Genomic DNA, 15,282 nt, shown 5'->3' with positions numbered 1-15,282 from the left:
GCATGAACTCTCTACACCTTGGCACCCCTTTTGTTCGGGTCACAATCAACTCAGTGGCACCAGAAAGAGGCAGTGATGACGAGACTGGGGAGGTTACCCACGTTTTATTCATCCGATATGGCGGCCCGGACTACTGTTCCAATCCACGGCTCGGAACAGAAAGGTCTCTTCAATTGGTTGTCATTTTTCGAGGGTTATCGCAAACAGTCCGCAAAGGATGACTGCATCGCAAAAGGCTACCTTGTCGCCAACAATGAGCAGCACTTCGAAGACTGGGTCGACGAACTGGTGGGCTTCGTCAATCGCGCGGCCCACAAAATCGACGAAGAGAGTATGATAGAGGTGCTTTGGGCGCAAATACCTCCTGCGAAGCGACACCTCGCAAAGGTAGACTGAGGTCCCGGCGTACCCGTGGAACAGTTGATTTCGGACATAGCGCGTCTTCTCTTTCCGACGTCGACCTATGCCATGGAGGCGTATGCTGGCCCCAGCAGAGAAGGGACTGGCCGACGACCCCCTTTTGCGTGAGAGCCCTGGTGGAGCAGACTTCCTAGTGGACACCGGAGTCGACATGAGCCTGTTCCAGGAAGCGGACAGGAAACGGGCAGGGATACCGCTCTCAGGAGACAGGGTCGCCCGCACCCTCACTGTGCTGGCGACGACGACCATTGGGAGCAATAAATACGAAACGGACCAGCTTCGCAGTGATGTACCGGTCTGGAGTCTCCAACGTGCTGGGCACGCCAGACGTCGAGCTGCTCGTGCACGTCGTCTGCGCGAAAAGAGGCTACTTGGAAGAGCTGGGGCACGGTACCGGAAAATCATCGAGGCAGAAACCAGGCACATGGCGCCACAAAGCCGGTGGAATCTGTGGAGGTTGCAGGAACGATATCGCGACACCTAGGATGGGCCCTTCGTTGCGACAGTCAAGTGCGCAGTCCATGGCAGACCGTTCAAGAGTACGACAGGCGTGACGAACTCGGGAAGCACGTTAAAATGCAGCTCGAGATAGGAGTCATAAGACCTTCGAAGAGTGAGGGGGCCGCGGCTCCACACTTAGTCAAGAAGAGAACAGGGAATGGAGGCGCGTTATAGACTACAGGCGGCTGAATGCGTCGATCCACTACCGCGCATGTGGGCTCAGCTACAGTGTGCAGCCGAAACGAAGTACTACTGCACGTTGGATATGACCAGTGGGTTCCGGAATGTCCCGATGAAGGAGGGGAGTAAGCCGTTGACGGCATTCATAACCCCGATCGGGCTATTCGAGTTCAACGTCATTCCATTCGGGAAGGCGATCTCCGCAGTAAAGAGCCTGAACTTTGAGCACAAGGTGCTTCTGAGCGGACCCTTTGCAGAATAACCTTAACGAGCTGTGGTCTCTTCTGAACTTCATAAGCCCTGTGCAGTTCAGCTCGCTGCAAAACTTTTTTGGAGGAACTCAAGCTTGAGAAGACGGAGGACGTGGAGCGCCTCCAGAACGTGCTGCGGCCGCTGATGCTTCGGAGAATGAAGGAGGACGTGGAAAGGAGCATTCCGCTGAAGGAGGAGACCATCAATCATCGAGGTTGAGTTGACCATGATACAGAAGAGGTACTACAGAGATATTTTTGGAAAGAACCTGGAGTTTCTCAAGAAGGGCGGGAGCGAAGTTGCGCCCAACCTCCTCAATGCGATGATGGAGCTGCGGAAGTGCTGCGTACACCCGTGCCTTATCAAGGGCGCCGAGGAGTCGATCACCAGCGACCACCAGAAAAGAAAGGCAAGTGCATAGCGGCCCCACCGGTGTGCAGGAGGTGCAAGCAGGGGCCGTCTCGTTGCCCATGTTGCGCTGTTACAAGATACTGATACAGAGCAGCGGAAAGCTAGACAAGCTCCTGCAGAAGCTGAAGGACAACCAGGTGCTTATTTTCTCGCAGATGACGCGGTGCCTGGACCTTCTTTCCGACTACCTCAGTTTCAGGACATACAACCACGACAGAATCGACGGTGCAGTGAGAGGAAGGACGACAGATTATCGACGTATTTGTGTTTTGCTCTGCACCAAGGCGGGAGGTGTTGGAACAAACCTGCGGACAGTCATAATCTTCGATTCTGTAGTGAGCTACGACAAGAAGGACCACAAAATGAGCAAGAAGGACGCACTGGAGATTCTTCTGCAGAAGGGCGCATATGGTGTGCTGATGGAGACCCGCGCGGCGTCTAGGAGGTTCCGCGAGGAGGACACAGACCAGAGTTTGGAACGGCGCACAAAGATCATTCGGCACGAAGACGGTGGAAACGCGTTAAACACAGAGGACCCTGCTCTGATATCGGCCATTCTGTCGTTTGGACGTGTCTCAGAAAAGAATGTTGCGAGGCTGACTGAGCTCCTTGGAAAGGAGAAGTTGGAGGAGATGAGGAGCCTCGTCAGCAAGATCTGTGTTAAGAAAAGCAGGAGAAAGCGGGAGAACGACAACGAGCTTCTCATGTACGACAGAATTGTGCTTTTTGACAGGTTCATCCGCCTGAAGGTGATTCCAACTGTAAAGCGGCTCCAGGGCATGCCGAGAAAGTGGAAGGTGGATGACGACTTAAGGCTCCAAAAGCTTGTGGAGACACAGGGGCTCACAGAAGACGTTCTGAAGGAGCTAGAAATAAACGAAGAAATTGCAATCAAACGAATTGAAAGCCTTGTGAATACAAGTGTCGAGGACGACGATGGTTAGCTTTATTGGTTGTGAGAAGCGGGCGCAGATTCAGACGAGCTAGGCTCCTTTTCCTTAAATTCTTTCTGTTTGATGTTTTGCATGAAGAAACAACAACTTCATGACTGTAGCACACAAAGCCGCAGAACGTGTGCCTGTCCCGGCCCTCCCTTTATGTTCTTGTCCGAAGATTCTTATTGAAGAGTGTGTAAGCATCCCTCCTGCTTCTGGCCACGCAAGCAAGCCCGTAAAGCGCTGGCCTTATCATTTTGCCCTTTCTATGTGCCCGTCTATTCGCTTCTACGAACAACTCGCCCTTCGTAATAAAATCATTATTTGGCGCTTCTCTGCCCTCTACCCTTCCTTTCGTTTTGCCTTGTGCCGCTGTGATGTGCAGCTGTGATGCTCTTTACTCCCTACATCTTTTCGTCTGCCTTTCCTCTCGTCTCCTCCTCGCTGTTCTACTATGAGCTTTTAGGTATAACGTACTGCCTTTCTAATGTATCTGCTCTCTTGTCTTCTTTGTTCTGCCTCATGTTCTTCGATACGTCCTGATCTTCCTGCACTTTTTCTTCATGACTTCCTGGGGGTTTCCTGCACTTTTCTTGACGTGCCCTCTATGACTCCCAATTCTACCTATTCCTTCCATATCTTCCCCGTTCAACTCTTACTTGAAACTTGCTCTTCTTCCAATTTACTTGATCCCTTAAGACGTGCCTGTCTTCCCACCGGATCTCTCCCGCCATGCCCCCGCCGCGCACTGTCCATGTCAATGGTAGTGTGCGTCTGTAGTGCCCTCGCTCCTTCTCTTTGTCTGCTTGCTCATGCTTTCGAATACTCACATCAGATAATCACTGTCGATTTTGATGTTGATGTTGGCCTCGTTCATCATAAGCACTGCCTTCTTGCCCTTGGCAGCATGTGCCTGAAAACGGCCACTGCCTGAAAACGGCCACAGAGACTTGCAAACGCTCATGCAATGTGAAGGTCCACTGCAAACGTAAATCTCTGCTGCTGCAGTACAATGAGCTTCTGGGTATAACGAACAGACCTTTTTTAATACACTTTCTGAATCATGTATTTCCTTGGCACTATAGGCTGTTTCTCTATGAGCCCTGCGCTACTTGCCCTGTGAAAGAATAAGTCCTCGCCACTATCCATGCTCACTAAACTCATGAATGATTGTGTTTCTAGGGCCCGCGAACCAAGGCGTGAAGCACATGGTAGGCAGCAACTGCCCGGGACGCTTTAGGAAGATACCCTACAAGGCAATTTTAATCAAGCTGTTCCAAAAAAAAAAAGGAGGACCTTTAGAACCAATTGAATTGGAGGAGTATGTCAAGAAAAGCGAGCTCCCTACAAAACGTGTGCAGAACACTCTCTGCCTTGTACTCTCGCCGTTGGTTGCCATTCGAGTGGTGCCCACGAATCAGGCTACTCGGCTTCCCACCGCTGTTCTCTTGATCTGCGCACATTGTGATATGCAGATCAGAGACACTCAGTGATGTTCATCGACACGGTGGAGTGTGTCTTCTTCAGTCTGGGTGGTTACGTAGAAAGATCGGGTGTGTGCATGGCACGAGGACTGGTGGGATGGATTTTCGATCCATAGAAACCATACGATGCATTGGCAGCTCTTTACTAACAGATTTATTCATACGTGTTTGGTCTCCCCATTCCAAAAACCACGCCAAAAAAACAAACACAGTTGCACAGTATCAACGGTAACTGCTTTATTCGTATCTCCTTGTTGAACATGCCTCTCTTGTTGCTTCTCAACCCGTGCACATCTCTTGCCTTTCCCTGCACCATTCAGAGCGACTTGGTGTATTGACTGTTGATTGTGTATTGACTGTTGATTGTGTAGGTGGCCCTTACATTGTGTTGTTATGCTGGACTCACATACTCTAGATGTCTGGCATCTCCCTTCACGTGATTTGTAGGCTCTTCTGGTTCTCTATCTTTCTATGCGACACTTCAGCCTTCCAAGATGTCTCGAGCACTGCTCTTCTTGCATGTTACAAGATTCTATGTTCAGCCTCTCAAGACCCGTCATCTCTCCTATTGTTTTCCAGTCTGAGTCGCTTCGGTTTTTATCCCACGAGATATCCAGCTCTACAATGTTCTCCTTCAGCCCATGTATGTCTCTGATCGTTTCTGGTTCTGTTACATGGCTTATACTCACTCTTGTCTCCTGTTCCTTTTCTATCATCCTCTCCAGCATCGCTCTGTCTTCTCGCCTCAGTCTCTTTACCTTGACTTCGACTGATGTGTACTTCATCTCTACGAGCATCTCTGCCATCCACTAAATGTAGCTGTCTCTTCTGTATCCGTCGTTCACCTCCACTCTCAGTCTCCACTTTTCGGTGCTCCTTGTGGTTCGCTCCTTCTCTCTCCTACTTGTATCGCCTCGAAGATCGAGTGTCTTGCTCTCCAACAGAGTTATCACCAAGATAGTAGGGGTAGCCACCAGTGGTTCGTCTGTTAACGTACCTCCCAGACGCAGCATCATGTTGGAACGAGAGACAAGCCTTCTTAAAGTGGTGAAGCTTGTTACAGTAGAAACAAGTGGCTTGTACTCCTCCCACGGCCTCGCAACTTCAAGAAACATACCTGTGTCTGGGTCAATTCGCATATCTTCTCCTCCATCTAGACCGGCTCTTACTTCGTGCCGCGGGTCTGCAGGAACCATGTCTGGATTGCACTGCTGTAATGTTGGTACGCTGAAGCCCCGCCTTCGGCACATGTACACCAGAACGAACTTCAGGCCTTGAATTCGAGTGGCCTCGGAGGAAACTTCAAGGCGAGCGGCCCCATAATGTGCGAATAATCATCCGCCCACAGTCGGACCTTCTCTCCAAACTCCTCATCAATCCCGCACGTCTCTGGGTGTTCTTCATCCACTTGGGCGATCGCATGCAGACACTCCCCCACCAATAGACGAGTGAACGAAACCACACTCGCATTGGCCCTATATTCATCTTGGAACGCCGCCAGCTCCTCAGTGGATAGGGTCACGAGCTCCTCGGCCGGTAAACCCACTACCAGATCCGGGAATTTCTGAAGATACCTCAAACCGGACTCCACCAATGCGCTCGATGGGTACCAGCCCTCAATCGACCCGAAGGTCTCAATCACATCCACCGGTCTACCGAGCTGTGACCTTCTCTAACAACCCGCTGTCTTCCACAGAAGCACCCGCTCGTCAAGACTTCATCGCAAACCAAAATCGTCAAGACTTCATTGCGCAGTGACAATCTCAGCCGTAATGTCTCGCGCACTGAGCTGAATTGCTCAAGGCCCGGGACCGGGGGTGCGTGCTCGGTGCTGCCCCCGCCGACTCGTACTGTTGCTCGTGGCCACCATACGGTGATCCTGACGTTATGGTTACTGAACCCGAAAGTCCCCCTAATCCTACCCAGGCTTCTGAGACGCTCTCCCCGCGTGACGACCCTACTGTTAGCTTTCGAATTTGAAAGACTACAACGATGTTGTTTTCGAAGTTAATCCTAAGCTGCTCCTACTAATTCCACATGTTTGTGAAATCACACTACCTTCAAAGTCTTACCTGTATGCCTGCAACCATATATTCGTTGCATTCATGAACAATGGTCATGAATTTGTGGGAATGGTTGATTCCGGAGCCCAGATAAATGTGATAACGAAAGAACTACTGTTCGATTACAGAGCGATTCCTGCCGCACACACGTGTTTCCAAGGTGTTAATGGTACTACTAAAACTTGGATTAACGCACTCCTGATTCTCGAAAATGGTTCATAACAGTTCGCTACTTTCGCCGTTGTTGAAGACGTTCCGCCAACGCTCTTAGTTTACCGTTCCTCCGCTGCTACATGTAATTTCCGACAACTTACCTTCCCTAACCGTGCTGGTTTCGCCCTGGTTTCGCCCGAATGTATCCACAAACTGCCCCCCTGCCATTTGCACGACCACTCTACCTCCCGTACTTGATGAAGAACTCTCTGATGCCATGAAGCATATTACTGATGAAGAAACCCGAGATGCTCTACAAATATTCAGTGTTATGTAAGGACAGAAGGCGTGGAGTCTGTCTCCACTGTTTTGATATGAAATTTTACTAACTGCATCAAAACCTATAGTGAGCTACCCAAGAACACTCACGGCTGAACAAGACCAGTCCATCAAGGACGAGATAGACATGATGTCATCCGACCTTTAGCTAGCCTGTACGCCTCTGAAATAGTCATGGTGTGAAAGAAGACTGGTGACTGGCGTATGTGCATCGACTACCGGAACCTCAATAAAGCTCAAATTCTATATCTACGTAATCTAACATTCGATCTTCCCGATGCACTAGCCCTCGCCCTTTTCAGCTACCATTCATTCGTCCAGTGGACACTCTCCCGCATATCTGACTCACGGTCGCGATCCTGTCTTACCTTATGCTCAAGACTACCGGCTTCTAGGCAAGAATCCGTCAAACCGCCTCGTTGCCTTAAACGACTGGCAATATTCGGCAACTTAACTGCTCTGTACGACTATTCATGTAACCAGGTACTGCAAAAGGAGACAAAGTCGAACCCAACGACCTAGTTCTAGTAGCACTGAATCATAGGGAAGTCTACCGAAACGCTGTCACGACGGATAGCTCTGAGAAGATCGTTTCAAAATGGTCATCGTGTCACCCGTGTGTCTCCTAACGGCTTTCGGATTACCACACATGGTCTCATGAAGTACTCTTCAAAACGTCTCATAAGGATCAACAACATATTTCCGTTATTTTTATATAGGAAAGAGAGTTTTGAAGTAAATGAGAAACCATGTCGTTCTATTGTCGTCGCTACTCGCTGTCATGAACAATAACCTTAACTCAATCTCTTCTACCCTTACTGGCTTCCTTGCCGCCCTTGCTAACCCCGCTTGCTAACCCCGGCGTGACAATCGACCGAACCCAGCAACCAGCCCAAGTTCCCATTCATCTCTAAATCATGAAGCCCCGTTACCGTCAGACGTTGACCGTTTGACCTTGCTACAAGACACCTTGACCAACTTCAGAGAGCCAGTCGGGGGTTTAAAATCCCAGGAACGGGAGAATTATTTATCCCTCTCGGGACAATATTTTTTGCCCGCGGCTCATTGGAAGGTGGTAACAATGCTTGTATGTCCAAAACGATCGAGCTCGACTAAGACGGCTCTCGTCGCTGCTCTGACGGTATTTCTTGATGGAAAGCCAGCTTTGGCTAACACAGCGGCCCATGGTACGTTGTGCGTGGAGGTGGAGCCTCTGGGCGGCAAGACAGAGGAAAATCTGAAGGTCAAAGTTGCTGTTCCTTGCGCACCTTTCGAATACGATCTGGATAAGTTTAGCTTCGCAGAGCACTGCAGCTCCCTCCAGATTATGCGCGGATCGATTCCGGATGTTAAAGCGCTGGAGTTTGGAGCGTCGATTTTGGGAGAGGCTTGGACACAGCTCGTTACGGGTGCAGGCGGGAGTATAAGGGCGGCAGATCAGCATGAGAGGTGCCAGCAGGTGCTACAAGACTTGGGAATGACATTATTTGCGCAGTGGGGCAACGTTGCTCAAAATATGGCAGCTGCAGCCGCACTACCTTTGGTCACCTGTAAGGCATCTGGTAATCTGCCGCGTGTGTCTGATTCTTGGAGAATTGTGAAGACCGATAATTGGCGGCCTGACGGCTGGATGGACGCTACGGAGAGTTCGAGCCAGTCCTGGTCCGAATCACTTGCGCAACTCTGCTCCAAAAAGACTTTACTGAAAGCGGCCGTGGCCGTGGCCGTGGTGATGACCGCCAATGCGTACATGACCCCCAGTGCCTACACGACCCCCAATAGTAACGTAGCACCCATGGCTGCAGAACTCGATGTGGTTGCAGCACCCAGTGCGCCCACTATGGCTCCAGAGCACACTCTGCCGTACCACCCAATCGTTCGGAGTAAGCACTGCGGGCCACACAATAAACAGTTCTCCAAACGACCCTACAGAAACGTGTTTTGGACTCAAGAATGTGAAGACACCATGACCACAATCGAAAACTATTTGGTCGCTTCCGGCTGTTCGATGGACGATCCGGACACGTGCTGGTTTGTACAACGACTCTGCCCAAGATACTGGGCTGCTCATGGCCCCGGCTCCCGGTTTGCGTCGATTCTGCCGAACGTTCCCGACGCAAAATTCAACTACGCTATCCTTGAACTCGACGAAAAAGAACACTTCATCCAAGAAGCCGTGACCGCGCTTCCCTCCTCCTGTGACACTTCCCGTTCCCTCGCATGGAACAATCGGCGGCAGTAAATAAGCCTCTGCGCTCGCCCTACCGCACTCACAGCCTGGCCGCTGTATTAGGCAATTTTTGTTTCACACCTCAACTCGGCGATCAATTTAACGATGGTCTTAGACTGCCAACCTGCATCCTTACAGGGTGCGTGCTCCTGATTGCGCAGCACTATGCTCGACCCAAAAAAAATGGTCCGGCTTGTGCGTTCAGGACTGCGAAGTTTGAGCACGACTGATGCTCTGACGGCTGCCCTGATAGCTGTCAACAACGGCAAAATGATGGTAGGGAATACCGCCTGCCTCGGTGCTTTGGATATTGAGTTAGAGCCGACGGAAGGGGAGGGAAGGGTCAAGGTGCGGGTGGCTGTGCCCTGTGTGCCATCAAAAGAGTCGCTTTACAACTTTAACATCGTGAAGAACTGTAATGCTGCTCAAATCCTGTGGGGAACATCCACGTACCGGCAGGCTGTGGAGTTCGGTACGTCCGTGCTGGCAGAGGCCAACAAACACATGCGGGAGGCTCTGGGCAGCCCAGCCGAGCCGATTTTCCAAGAGCTCCTTGAGGAGCTCGCATTCTCGCTGTTCTCGCGATGCGGGCGTTTCTCCCGGCGGATGGCCAAAGAAGCCCTGTCACCTATGGATGCCCGAAAGCCCGAGAGCATCTGGTTCCGAGAAGACGGTTCGGTTGCGGCTAAGGCAGTCGGATGGGTTGGTGACGTGTGGTCCGACTCCCTAGCAGTTCAATACCCTTTGCATCACCAATCGTTGGAGCAACGCATGCTGCCATGGATTGTTCGTGGAGTGGACCTGCTGACACTTGCTACCATGCGCTGGGGTTGAGTCGCGTTGTCTGGGGCAATGTTATATGGAACGAACACGTGTGTTCGAATTTAGTTCAAAAACGCGTTTTTTTACCCAACAGATGCCAGCTCAGAAATTCGCCCTCTAGGTCGCCCATCTAAAGGGGGGTGGGTAGAGGTTTCCGTTGGGAGGGACCACTGCGACTTTAGCACAGTTATTCCAAATTGTCTGCCAACTACTCCAGATCGTCGAATTCGTCATCTTCAAATACAGGTTCCCCGCTTTGCACTTCCTGAGTAGACTGAGTTGGTAGTGTAACCAGCTCCTTTGGAGCCGTCTTGAGTTCCTTTATGAGTCTAAAAAAGTTCAGCTATATGAGGAGGTAGAATTCTTACTGCACAATTTTTTCTTCCGGCATGTGGTCATTGATAATGAATAGCTCGTTCGTTATTTCAGACTCGATGTCAGAGAATACATTCCGATTAAGCTTCACGACTGATACAATTTGTTCCAATACCGAGTTATACTCATCTGCCACAGCACTGTTCTCTTGGTGACCGATTGATGAGAATGCCGAAATAAATTTGGGGAAATTTGCCCCACGACATACGAGCATATCCTCAACAATGACGTCCCCAAACTGGCTGATTATTCTCTTCATCTAGACAAACAGATGAAATATTGATCGGGTCCTGTTCTGAATTGGGTCCAATTGTGATGGAGTGGGGGAGTTACTTGATCCGTATTCGACTTATACCTGCCGGCCAACTCATTGAGTGACTTTACAGGATCCGCACTGTCGAATTGAATGTCTTCTATAACAGTATCAAACAGTTCATTTAGAGACACAGTATTGGTAACAGCCTGCTTCCACACCTTCTGTTTTTCTTCAGCCCTAGATCTCTTGTTCGAGAGCTGGAAATGCTGCATAAACTGTTTCGGTATCTCCAAAGATCGTTTTGGAAGATGATATAGTTGGTCGTCTCCAGATACTTGTTGGTTATCTGTAGCTATACTAAAGATGAGATGTTGCACAAAATTCCTCATAGTAGGGTTCCAGACTAGAGGTGTGTTCGATTCGAGCTTATTATTCTGAATGAGTTCTATGGCCGCGTCTAAACGATTTCGATTCGCTACAATGGGATGAGAAATGAACCCGTAGTTTCTGATATCCTCCCTGAATGGGAGATTGTTCATTATTAAACAGCAGTCCAGTCTCCAGTCGTCGTCTGATAATCGGGGATCTATATTCGAGCTGTTCGTATTGCCCTGTTCAGTGGGCGCATGCCTGCGCACACGTGTGCGCTTGTCAGGACGGGTCAGGGGTGTAAGTAAGACCAGCTTTGGTGGGTAGTTGGACCTGGATTTCAAACGCGCTACGATGCCTAGGTGACTTTTCCTCAGTGCGTCGGCCAAGAACTTGTAGCCCACAAGACTATTCGGAATGGAGGGATCAGGCACAAGAAAGGAAGTGCTTCCAAAAATAAAGAAGGACTCATACGCTTCTTCTGTGACAGTATGTACTAGCTTCAACGCCTTGTCTTCCGGTGGTAACGCCGGCAGATCCTTGTCGATTTCTCCTAACGGTATAAGTTTATCGCCGTACAAGTATGCGCTGATAATCTCTTCCTTATCCTGCTCTGATGCCAGCCCCGCCTCGTCCTCAGCGAACGCAACGCGGCTTTGGACGACCGGCGCAATTTCCGCCCCTGTCTGAGAAGCTTCTGCTTCGTCCATCGTCCTAGTCCCTTTTTTCAGAGACGGAGGAGCATTACTCTTGCAGCACAAGTAAACGTAACCAGGTATTTTCAACTCGCCAATCTCTAAAGGCAATCGACAGGTGGTAGTGGGCTTGACCTTCGTGATATCCGGCTTCAGCATAACCTCCAAAAACCAGTCATGTGCACTCCACACTCTGCACATATCTAGCCCCAATGACTCCTGTAACAATTCCCACGGTCGTGACCGGGACCCCGCTTCATTACCTGCATTTCCTTCACCTGCATTTCCTTCATCTGCATTTCCTTCGTCTTCATCTTCTCCACCCACCTCATCTGAAATAAACGATATACAGATTCCATGCCTTTGGATCAGAGAAATCGCTTCCTCCGACCCCTCGTCGTCGTTCCATGTCATACCGCGTTGACCCAGCACCACAATGCTCTTCGCGCCAAGAGGGTCATATGTTGACGACCCCCCCTGCTCCCCGGTGTCGCTTTGTGCCAAGAGGTTGACTGCCAACAGGAGTGCTTCAAAACAGTCCGCCTGCGGCGCCACCGGCTCCCACTCCCGAAACAAGTCTTGGACGTCTCCGAGTTTCGCCACAGCCACATACATGATACCTTCGTAGTCCGTTTCATTCGCCGTCTCTCCTCCTACCACAAATAAACTCGGAGTCTCCCTTTTGTAAAACGTCTCCCGAACCACCATCCCACGAACCATCGCCACCACATCGTTTGACGTCATCCTCCAACCTCCTCGACGCGGCGGTAACCGCACTTTGTAGTTCTCTCGAAAAGGCTTACTGGCAACAACGAACGGGTAGGCTGCTGTCAAACGGCAGGTGTTACACTCTGTTTGTGTAGGCGTACGTCAGATTTGCAACTAGGAGCATTTGGTCGTAAGAAAAAGGGAAAAAGACCGACGGAGCGGCCAGGGACCGCGGGTGGGAGAGGAGCTAGTGGGCAGAGAGGTGCGTCTCGTGGGCTAGTTTGTAGCAAAGACCGTTTTTGAGTTTGTATTTTCTTGGACACTCGAGCTTCGCCTCCAGGATTTCCGTCTTCTGGCACTGCCCCGCAACCCCAATGTAACCTTTGGGACACTCGGCCAGAGCGGGGAGTCTCTGTATCTGTTCGCACTCATCACTGACGACTTGGTCCTCGGGGTTATCGCAGCTGTACACACCCGTCACGCTACCAACGCGGAGACACTCTTGCGCCTTACTCAGGTGGTAACCAGCAGGGCATTCCACCTTGGACATCTTCGTTTCTTGCTTGCGGCAGCGGCCATCGGGAGTGGGTTCAGTGCCGTTGTCGCAGACGGCGATAGAAGGCGTCACCTCTGTCGCCTCACACACACCTGCACGGGCCACATACCCGGTCGGACAGATAACCTCCGGCACGATGGACACAACCATCTCGCACTCATCTCGGTAAGTAGGCTTGTACCCACGCGGGCAGCGCTCCAGAGGGGGCTTGGACAGGACCTGTTGGCAGAGCCCGTCCTCGAGTTTGTAACCGCGAGGACAGGCCGCTTCAGCTGGCGAGGTGGTGGCCACAATGCACACGCCGTTCTTGGTCAGCGTTCCCTCGGGACAGGCCACATCCGCCTTCTGCGTGTATGATCGAACGCAGTGTCCGTCCGCTTCGAGCTTAAAACCGGCATCACAAAAAGGCTGCAAGTTCTGCTCCTCAATTCGCACACACTTGTCCGCTTGCCGCTCAAAGCCGGTGGGACAGCCATAATTGGGTTCCTGTCGTAGAACGAACTCACAAATCTTGCCCTTCGCTTCAACCTTAGCCGATTTCGATCCGGCGGCACTCACATCAGAACCGCCTCCACCTTCCCCGCAGCGGTACACCGGTTTCAGAACCGTCTCGATATAGCAAGTCTCGTCCGAGTGCGGAGACTTGACGCCCCGAGCGCACTCGAACCGCGGCTGCTGACGGTGTTGCCGGACGCATTGGTCCTCCAATAGCGTAAAACCACTCGGACACTCCTTCACCGGAGCTTCGTAAACATACGACTCGCATTTCTTGCCGTTGAGTTCAAAGTTGTGAGGGCACTTAAATTCTGCCGTAAGCTTCGTGACCGAAATGCATCCATTCTTGGCCAGTTTGTACCCCTCGGGGCAAGCCGACTTGGCTGAAATAGCGCCCTGTCGAATGCAGTTACTGCCGTCCAATTCCCAGCCAGCATCACAGACATTGAGCGCGGCTACCACTTCTGCAGTCTCGCACTTGCCATTCTTGAGGTTGGAACCCTCCGGACAGTTGAATCTTGCCGGCTTCCGCTTCTTCGCTATGCATTCATTATTCGTCGGGTCCAAAGAAAACTGCTCCGGGCAGGTAGCGAACATCTCCAAATATTCCACGGAAACGCAAGCTCGCCCTTGCTGCTCAAAGCCGTCCGGACAAGCAATCGTAGGGGAAACGGTATCTGGGTATTGGCGCTCCGGACCTCCTTTAGTTACTCCTGCAACCAAGTTCGCGCGATCAGTTATGGCGCCGCCAACGGCCACGCCACCGTTCGATGAATTCGTAATCCAAGATTTCAATTGAGCATCTACACTACCTCCAGACACCACAGAACCAATAACTACTAGCCAAATCTTCATCCTTCCCTTGAGCACACGCGCGCGTGTTTGTATATACCGCTCGCACCGAAAAAGCGCAAGATGGAAAACTCCTCAAATTACCCGTCGAATTTTGGAGCCAGCACTAGTTTCGCTGACATCTTCCAGTTCGCGTTTCTCTCGCTGCGATGTGGACGCCTTCCCCGATGCAGCGCTTAACAAACCTTCGCCGTCGCCCGGGGCTGTCGACCGCGCTTGGTCTACTGGGTTGCCTGTAGCAGGTTGCCCGCGGGGTTGTCCGTCATTAGCAGCTCGAGCTCTGTCTTCGTCGTCTGCTGCTGGAGTCCCACCGTCTTCGTCGTCGGCTTCGTGGTTGTTCAGCATCGCGGTTTCTTCGTTCACCGCGCCATCTCCCCCTGGTCCCTCATCTTGGTCGTTACCGGTGATTTCCGGGGGGAACAATACCTGATTGGGTTCCTTAGGGTCCTGGCGCAGGTCGTACGGCGTAATAGGTTTAATCAACATTTTTAGGATGTGTGGAATGCTTATGTTATTGGTGTTAGCATCATAGACCACTGGAGGGCGCAGCACGGTAGGCGGTAGGAACGGTAAAGAGAAATCCGGAACGGTAACTGTACTGCCTTCCGTTGCATTTAATTGTTTAACAACGTTGAGGTAAAACGTGAGTGTGGAATGCATAGAGCCCAATGCAACCAATTCTCCTCGGGTGATGTCGTTAGCATACTGCACTTCCGTTACCAATCCACGGAGCCATAGATTCGGCGATAAATACGCATCGACGTGGTTTATAAGGTCTTGCGGTAAATTGGTTAAGTCAAACGTTGGAGAGACGATCTCACATACTCGACGGCTCTTTCTCATAAACCGCCGCAAGTGCTCCGCTATACGCTGTCTCCCCTTGATTTCGGCCCTCTCGAATTTTTGACGTTCGGAGTCCTGCCGCTCTTGAGAAACTCCTAAAGGAGGCGCATAAATAGGCCAACGCTCCAAAGTACGTGCTACAACCGACAAATCTCCAACAGCTTCTATCAGCTGCTTCACAACCATTTCCACACCACCACCACCGGACTCCATAGCCTCTTCGTGCTCATCATTGACCCCATCGTTCATTTACCAACAAAAACTTTTTTATAAGAGAATTATCCAGAAAGAACTACCACCCCACCACAATCGAACTACCACCCCACCAAAGAACCCCCCCCCC

The 15,282-nt window shown here is 51.1% G+C and overlaps 10 protein-coding genes across 10 annotated transcripts; 5 read left to right on the top strand and 5 right to left on the bottom strand.

Annotated features, from left to right (window-relative positions):
* Positions 1-117: 117 nt before the first annotated feature.
* On the top strand, positions 118-396 carry GNI_056200 (hypothetical protein; the record flags this gene model as incomplete). Its single annotated transcript, XM_011131657.1, has 1 exon — positions 118-396. The coding sequence occupies one exon, from the start codon at positions 118-120 to the stop codon at positions 394-396; it is 279 nt and encodes a 92-aa protein (XP_011129959.1).
* Positions 397-1,078: 682 nt separating this feature from the next.
* GNI_056190 (SNF2 family amine-terminal domain protein) lies at positions 1,079-1,572 on the top strand (the record flags this gene model as incomplete). The annotated part of the gene is made up of 2 exons (XM_011131656.1): positions 1,079-1,333; positions 1,438-1,572. The coding sequence occupies 2 exons, from the start codon at positions 1,079-1,081 to the stop codon at positions 1,570-1,572; spliced, it is 390 nt and encodes a 129-aa protein (XP_011129958.1).
* Positions 1,573-1,579: 7 nt separating this feature from the next.
* On the top strand, positions 1,580-2,708 carry GNI_056180 (putative SWF/SNF family helicase; the record flags this gene model as incomplete). The annotated part of the gene is made up of 2 exons (XM_011131655.1): positions 1,580-1,766; positions 1,807-2,708. 2 exons carry the CDS (start codon positions 1,580-1,582, stop codon positions 2,706-2,708), a joined length of 1,089 nt encoding a protein of 362 aa, XP_011129957.1.
* A 1,936-nt stretch (positions 2,709-4,644) lies between these two features.
* On the bottom strand, positions 4,645-4,989 carry GNI_056170 (hypothetical protein; the record flags this gene model as incomplete). The annotated part of the gene is made up of 1 exon (XM_011131654.1): positions 4,645-4,989. One exon carries the CDS (start codon positions 4,987-4,989, stop codon positions 4,645-4,647), a length of 345 nt encoding a protein of 114 aa, XP_011129956.1.
* Positions 4,990-4,992: 3 nt separating this feature from the next.
* GNI_056160 (hypothetical protein) lies at positions 4,993-5,379 on the bottom strand (the record flags this gene model as incomplete). The annotated part of the gene is made up of 1 exon (XM_011131653.1): positions 4,993-5,379. One exon carries the CDS (start codon positions 5,377-5,379, stop codon positions 4,993-4,995), a length of 387 nt encoding a protein of 128 aa, XP_011129955.1.
* A 2,440-nt stretch (positions 5,380-7,819) lies between these two features.
* GNI_056150 (hypothetical protein) lies at positions 7,820-8,980 on the top strand (the record flags this gene model as incomplete). The annotated part of the gene is made up of 1 exon (XM_011131652.1): positions 7,820-8,980. One exon carries the CDS (start codon positions 7,820-7,822, stop codon positions 8,978-8,980), a length of 1,161 nt encoding a protein of 386 aa, XP_011129954.1.
* A 171-nt stretch (positions 8,981-9,151) lies between these two features.
* GNI_056140 (hypothetical protein) lies at positions 9,152-9,802 on the top strand (the record flags this gene model as incomplete). The annotated part of the gene is made up of 1 exon (XM_011131651.1): positions 9,152-9,802. The coding sequence occupies one exon, from the start codon at positions 9,152-9,154 to the stop codon at positions 9,800-9,802; it is 651 nt and encodes a 216-aa protein (XP_011129953.1).
* Positions 9,803-9,998: 196 nt separating this feature from the next.
* Positions 9,999-12,193, bottom strand: GNI_056130 (Ku70/Ku80 beta-barrel domain protein; the record flags this gene model as incomplete). Its single annotated transcript, XM_011131650.1, has 3 exons — positions 9,999-10,119; positions 10,159-10,424; positions 10,499-12,193. 3 exons carry the CDS (start codon positions 12,191-12,193, stop codon positions 9,999-10,001), a joined length of 2,082 nt encoding a protein of 693 aa, XP_011129952.1.
* A 247-nt stretch (positions 12,194-12,440) lies between these two features.
* On the bottom strand, positions 12,441-14,099 carry GNI_056120 (putative oocyst wall protein; the record flags this gene model as incomplete). Its single annotated transcript, XM_011131649.1, has 1 exon — positions 12,441-14,099. One exon carries the CDS (start codon positions 14,097-14,099, stop codon positions 12,441-12,443), a length of 1,659 nt encoding a protein of 552 aa, XP_011129951.1.
* A 72-nt stretch (positions 14,100-14,171) lies between these two features.
* Positions 14,172-15,188, bottom strand: GNI_056110 (transcription factor subunit Med10 of mediator complex protein; the record flags this gene model as incomplete). Its single annotated transcript, XM_011131648.1, has 1 exon — positions 14,172-15,188. One exon carries the CDS (start codon positions 15,186-15,188, stop codon positions 14,172-14,174), a length of 1,017 nt encoding a protein of 338 aa, XP_011129950.1.
* Positions 15,189-15,282: the final 94 nt, after the last annotated feature.

Source organism: Gregarina niphandrodes, assembly GCF_000223845.1.
Source record: "Gregarina niphandrodes unplaced genomic scaffold scaffold00008, whole genome shotgun sequence".
In the NCBI taxonomy this organism is placed as follows: domain Eukaryota; phylum Apicomplexa; class Conoidasida; order Eugregarinorida; family Gregarinidae; genus Gregarina; species Gregarina niphandrodes.
This window is presented reverse-complemented; position numbering and strand designations above follow the sequence as displayed.